At 45.2% G+C, this 6,964-nt stretch overlaps 1 protein-coding gene across 1 annotated transcript; it reads right to left on the reverse strand.

The window, feature by feature from the left end:
* Nucleotides 1-909: 909 nt before the first annotated feature.
* LOC131424025 (sperm motility kinase 2B-like) lies at nt 910-2,311 on the reverse strand. The gene is given in 2 exon segments (XM_058577850.1): nt 910-1,743; nt 1,745-2,311. Coding segments are annotated over 2 exon segments (1,401 nt in total).
* Between the last annotated feature and the right edge of the window lie 4,653 nt (nt 2,312-6,964).

Genomic DNA, 6,964 nt, shown 5'->3' on the forward strand with positions numbered 1-6,964 from the left:
TCAAGAAGTTAAACTCAATGAGACACAAGGGTTAGGAGAAAAAGACTATTGTGTGGCCAAAGAATGGAGAAGAGGGAGCTTTGCTAACAAATCACCCTCTCAAGTTTAGGAGGTTGTAGGATATGATTATTCTATGATAGAAATGAGACAGAGATAGCTAAAGGAGAAAGAATCTTTGTTATCTTCCTGGGGAATAGGTGGAGATCTTCCAGAAACTAAGACATCACCTCTGATGATGGTATTAGAAATTTTAAATTTTATTTTTAAATTTTATTTTTATTGTTCCACATTCTTTACTTGTTCTAATTAGTTACACATGACTGTTGCATTTTGACACGTCATACATAAATGTGGTATAACTTCTCATTCTTCTGGTTGTATGTGATGGAGAGTTACACTGGTGGTGTAATATATATGCACATAGTTGGACTTCATTACCCTATCATTCCAACTCCCAGACCCCTCTCCCCTCCCCCTTCACTCCCTTGTCTAATCCAAAGTACCTCTATTCTTCCCTAGCCACACCCCGCCATTGTGAGTTAACATAAGGATTTCTTATATAATCATTTAATTAAACAATTTGAAACAAATTTTAACATCTCAAAAAAAAATGGGAGAAAGGACAGAGGAGCAGGGTAGGCAAAGCATCCCAGGGAGACAGTCTGATGTCTTCTGCAGATGGGGGCAGAGAAGGGTCCTGATGTCCTGGTGGAGGCAGAAGTGCTCTCAGCTGAAACCCAGGCACAGGAACCTGAGGAAGTCGGCACATCTTGCTCCTGCAGGTCTTCAGGGTCCACATAGCCAAGGACCACACGAGGAGTGAGGCTCCACAGGGCACAGGGCACAGGTCCTCAGGCTGTGCCCTCCCCTTCATTGGAGCCCCGCGGTGTATGTGGCAGGTCTCTGCACTTACATTGGAGCCACCTTATTGCTGACACGTGGAATGCAACAGCACAGTTGTAGCCCAGAGGAAGCAATCCTCCCCATCACCCGCTTCCAGAACTTTCTGCTGGCACAGGATTGCCCAGAGACGGTCTGGGAGGCTGAATCAGATGCGGGGGTCCTTGCAGGCGGAAAGCGGAAATGGATGGCAGGCTGGCTGGCAATTCTGATGTGCCTCTGTCCTGACACTTGGGCCTCCTCCTGCAACGGAGGCTCACAGGGCAAGGGCAAGGGGCGAAGGGGAGGCTCACTGGGACACCTCTTGGGGAGGAGCAGGGAGCTGGAAGGATCCACGGGGCGGGGGCGGGGGCGAGGCTTCACCCTGGGGGGCGCAGCGGTCCCCTGGAACACGCCCGCCCCCTGGCTTTTCTGGTGCTCCAGGATGAGGTAGGTGGCCATGGCTGCGTTGAACTTCCTCTTGGCCAGAGACACACAGGTCTTGTGCAGATCGTATCCCATATCGAACATGACGGTCAGTATTTCGGGGTCCGGGTGTCTGGGGAGGGCTTCCCCATAAACTCGGGGTACAGGCTGCTCCCCCTGCGCCAGCCAGGGGTGCTGAAGGATCTGCCTGGCCGTGGGCCGCTTGCGGGGGTCGCGGGTCAGGATCTGGCGGATGAGGATTTGCGCTGCCACAGAAACGCGGTGGGGGAGGCAGTAGGCGCCCTGCACCATCTGCCTCAGCATCTTCTTAGCCGTGGGCCCCGTGAAGGGGCACCGCCCTGTCAACATGAAGTACAGAATGAGCCCCAGGCTCCAGATGTCCTCTGGGGAGCCCTCGTACGCTTGCCTCAGGATAATCGCGGGGGGCAAAGTGGGAGAGGGTGCCCCAGAACTCGTGCAGTTTCTTCCCAGGCTGGACCGTGGTGCTGAAGCCGAAGTCGATCAGCTTGACCTGGCCTCTGGCGTCCAGCACAATGTTCTCTGGCTTCAGGTCCCGGTGCACGATGCCCCTGTCGTGGCAGTAGCCCACGGCGCTCACTGTCTGCCGGAAGAGCCTGCGTGCCTCCTTCTCCTGCAGGCCTCCCTCGGAGACGTGGTCCAGGAGCTGGCCCCCACCTCCGTGCTCCATCACCATGTAGATATTTTGGGGCGTCTCCACCACCTCAAACAACTGAATCACGTGGGGGTGCTTCAGGCTCCTCATCTTATCGGGCTCGGACAGGAAAGGGAGGTTCTGCACTGTCTTGGGCAGGACCTTCACTGCCACCTCTGCTCCTGTGGGGCAATGGCGGGCTAGTTGGACCTGGCCGAACCCGCCACACCCGATGTCCCTCAGGACCTCGTACTGGTGGTCCCTCAGGACTGCCTCGTGGCAGGAGCTGGGCTCCTGCGACACTACACTAGTCTCACTACTCTGGCTATCCATCGTAAGCAGGAACACCACCAAGGATGCTAGCTTAAAAAAAAAAAATAACAGACTAAAACAACAAATCCAAATCAAAAACACAAACAAGACAAAACAACAAACCCAAACCAAAGAACCAGTATCCAAAGACCACCACCAACAACCGCCAACCGCCAACCACCAACCACCAAACACACTAACTAGCTGGGAGTCCGACAGGTCACCCCAAGAGCTTCCTGTACTTGTGGACAAAAACCCAGCCGTGGCCACTCTCTTACATACCTGCCCTTTGAAACTTGTTCACAATGGCTCCTTGTGACATCAGAGCAAGTCATCGCCCAGTCATGCCTGGCCATAACTCCCAGGGGTCATCTCCCTTTGGGGCCTCCAGAACTGCTTCCATTTGCAGACTGGGAACAAGGAAGGACTCCAGACCTTTCTTGCTTTAGTGGGTTCTGGAGACTGATAGTTACTTGTTTAGCAATTAATATTTGGGTGGAACTTCAATGTAGTTTTCATTTCAGCCTACAAATCTATATATTCCCCAAAGATAAACTTAAAATAACCCTTTTTACTCTAAACTTTTTAAATTTGGATTCATCAGGACTTAGTGCTGCGGAAAGGCATATGTGTCCAAAAAATGTACATAAGCCCAAGGTACTTTGGAAGGATATTCTAACAGGACAATGGAAAGGTCCTGACCCAGTAATTGTCTGGAGTCGGGGGTCTGTTTGTGTGTTTCCACAGGGAGAACAGCAGCCGATTTGGATTCCAGAAAGATTAACTAAAGCGATTTCTACAGACCAAAAAGAAGATGATTTGGCTCAAATCCATAACAACTGATATCCAAAACTCCAGTTTGGCTATTCTTACATCTGCAACAGAACCAGGATGCTTTTTTCAATATCTATTTTATTATTGCCCTTTGCCATATCATGAAGTTCTATTTTGTTTTTTGAGCTCATACAGACCTAGGTTAATGTTTTGCTGATCAGTTCTATTTTTTGACTATAGAGTTTTTAAACATTGCAATGGAGATTTCACTTGTAAAAAGTTATAAGGCCTTTACTATAATGTTATGTGTTGTATGTATTATGTGTGCACACTTGTGTTTTGTGTTATATGTTTGAATGTATGTATGTCCATATATCACATATGATGAGTGCTCATGATAAAATGGATCCAAATATTTTTTTCACGTGATTTATATGGTTTAATTTAAATTGGGTAAACAACTGTTGAGGATTGTTTTAATATGTAAACAAAAAAGAAGGTTAACAGATCTGTTTGTTTACTTTCACCTTTCCTTTTCATTATATTTAATAATTCTCTTAAAGATAATGTAAATTGTTAAGAAAATTGTTTTCTTTTAGTGCCTTCTGTAATGTTACATAATTTTTTCTTTAGCCATTATTGCCGGAATTCCTATCTTCATCCCAGTGCTGGTGAAGTCAAAGATAAAACCAATCTACAGCTTCTACAATAGCCATCACTGAACTGCTTGCAGAACTTGCCTGGACACATTGTGAGCTCACCTGTATGCATTGTGAACTATCTGTTGGTGCAGCGACTTGTGGTAGTGTTGGGGTATTTTTGCTGATGATGTCATTGGTGGTACAATTTTTCCAAAAGGAGCCGTCAATTGGCTTGGTGTATCTTCCTCCCTTCTGCTTGTCATGATCGTCCAGCTAAAATTTGGGGGCCAACAGAGGTGAGGCAAAGAACCTCACCCCCCCGCTGGTACAAAGACCTCTCCACAGGTGTGGCTGTATACTGGACCGGTAGTCAGTGACGGGTAAGATCCAATTGCAATGGTACCAACCTAAGGACCATATGTACTATTGGACAACCTAAGGCAGGCACGGTCCCTAAGCCACATGCTTGTTGTTTAAACAGAGAGGGGGAGATGTTGAGAGCCACAGCCGAAGGGGCCCCAGATTGGCTCACAGCGGCCCCAGCAACATCTAGCTGATTGGCTCCTCGGCCCCAGCAACATCTAGCTGATTGGCTCCTCTGCGGTGATGCTCATTGGGCTGTTTCCCTGCCCTTTCAGACCACGGAGCTGCTCATTGGGGGACTTTTTTGGCTCCGCCCATGTGACCCAGCCAATCGGCCTCAAGAGCAGGAGGATTGTGGGAGGTGGAGAGAAGCTTGTGTGGGAGAGAGAGGCTTGTGGAAAGCCGGTGGTGGCAGTTGAGGCTCTGAGGGTTTTTCCTGAGAGGCTGTTTTGTTTGGCGTGTGTGGTTCTAAAAATAAAGTTAGTTTCTTTTGACAAGTGGCTCCTGATTGTGCCCAGCCAGACTGCGGCAACTTTTTGCTTTGAAACATTACAACACATTTACCCTGAAGGTATTCGATTCCTTTTTCTTTGAACTTGGAATAACTGGTGTGAAAAGGATGGTAGCACCTCACTCACATGGTGATACTATAACAGAGTGTTCTGTTCCCTAAGACACCTTAGAGCACAGTAGGAACACATGTGGTGCTGAGAGAGGGAGGCTTAAACATTCATCATGATTTCTCCATACAGTCCTATACACAATGCATATGTGTTACTGCTGTAACTGAGGGGGATGGGTAGAGATAAACAAGAAGAGCATTTTCTGGTCCTGAAGCTATGGTGCTAGAGCTTCACACCACAGTTGTTTCTCTGGCTCATGTTAAAGGCAATGCCAGGGGAACTGCACAGAAATACCTGTAGGACACCAAAAATGACAGGGATGGAAATTAAATATTTCATGTGAGAGGTCAAATAGATATGAGAGGAGATAATAATTAATGGATACAAGGCCCCGTGAATCAAGAGCTTGCCCTGCTCTCCTTATAAGGGCACAAGGCCCACCAAATGAGCAGCCCCTCTCCTCTCCTTATAAGGGCAAAGGTGCTACTGAACCAGCAGCCGGCCCTCCTCTCCTTATAAGGTCACAAGTCCCACTGGGCCAGTAGCCCACCCTCCTCTCCTTATAAGGACGCCACTCACACTGGAACAACAGCTTGCCCTATTCCATTATGACCCCATCTTAGATAATTACATCAAAATATTGCCATTTCTGAAAAAAGGGCTTATTCTAGGTGTGTGGCTAGAACCTATACAAATGCTCTACAAGACATAATTTAACATATAACATGCTTATTCCTATTTTTCTAAGAGTTTTTATTCATAGGTGTTGAACTTTGTCATTTGATGTTTCTCCATCAATCCATACGCTCACGCAACTTCTTGGGTTTATCAGTGAAGTGCATATTCTTAGTGGGCATGCTCTTGCAAATTCTTGATGCCAAATGGGGATCCAATAACCTTTCACTTAGTTCACCTCTTAAAGATTCTACTGGCCTGCATCACCAAACTGAGACCAAGCTGTCAATACTGAGCCATTGGGGGCAGAACAGGTACCCAACAACAGCAACACTATTTCTTTATTATGCTGTTTATGTCTTCAGGGTCTGTCATAACTAATATTCCATTTAATACTTGATATTGAAAATTAACCTATTCTTTCCTTCATCAATATTATTACTAATTTGTGAATGTTATTTATCATTTCAAGCAAGCAGCTCATTGTCTCTGTTTTCAATATAGTTAATCTCTGCTCTGATATTCATTCATTCTGTCTTCTGCTTGATTTTGGTTTGTTTGCTTCTAAAACTCCAACCCTCCCAACACCCAAGACCCAGTTGGTAGAAATTATTCTTGATTTGTGCCTTTTCCTAATTTCTAATGTGTTTTTAATGCCATCAATTTCCTTAATGCTATCAATTTCCAAGTACTAATTTAGATGTATTCTACAAACTTTTTTTTTTTTTTTTTGGTACTGGGGATTAAACTCAGGGGACAGGGGCACTGAACCACAGAGCCACATCCCCAGCCCTACTTTTTTTTATTTAGAGACAAGGTCTCACCGAGTTGCTTAGCACCTTGCTTTTGCTGAGGTTGACTTTGAACTCTCCATCCTCCTGCCTCAGCCTCTGAAGCTACTGGGATTACACGTATGTGCCACCATGCCTGGTATCTCTTCAAACTTTTAAATGTTATTTTTCACTAAGTTCATATCTATTTTCCTTCCCTTTAAATACTTGACCCTTAGATTATTTAGAAATGTGTTATTTTCCTAGGTTTCGGAGATTTTCTTTTATCTTTCTATTTTCTAGTTTGAGTCCTTTGTGGTATACACTGAGTTTAATTTCAATTTTTTTTTAAATTTGGTAATTTAGCTTCATGGCATGGGATATGGTCTATATTGCCATATTTTTTTTGCTTCGGGTGGTTATGAAGACTGATATTTACTTTTAAAAATGAAAATTTGTACAGTAATTCAGTAGACTTGCCATTTAAATTCTAAATTATTTTTTAATAATGTTGGGTTTTGGAAGACCTCATCATAGCTACACTCAAGCCATTCAATTCCTTTTTTTTCCAAATAATTGATGTCAAAGGATGGGAGCACCTTCCTCACACAGTGATACTATTGTGGGAATGAGACATGTATCAGCAAATGGCACCCAAAGAGCAGCAGAACTCAAACTTTATTTTATGCTGGCATAACTGTACAGAACTTCTATGTACTTTCATTTTCAGCCTACAAATGTAATAACTCTTTGCTTTGAAAGGCAAATTGCCATCCTTGCAGACCATGAATGAAGGGCTGGGGAAGGAGCTCCCCTAAATTTTGCCAT

The sequence above is a fragment of the Marmota monax genome, unplaced genomic scaffold (genome assembly GCF_021218885.2).
Source record: "Marmota monax isolate L192 unplaced genomic scaffold, Marmota_monax_Labrador192_F-V1.1 WCK01_AAM20220418_F8-fsc00017, whole genome shotgun sequence".
Taxonomy (NCBI): domain Eukaryota; kingdom Metazoa; phylum Chordata; class Mammalia; order Rodentia; family Sciuridae; genus Marmota; species Marmota monax.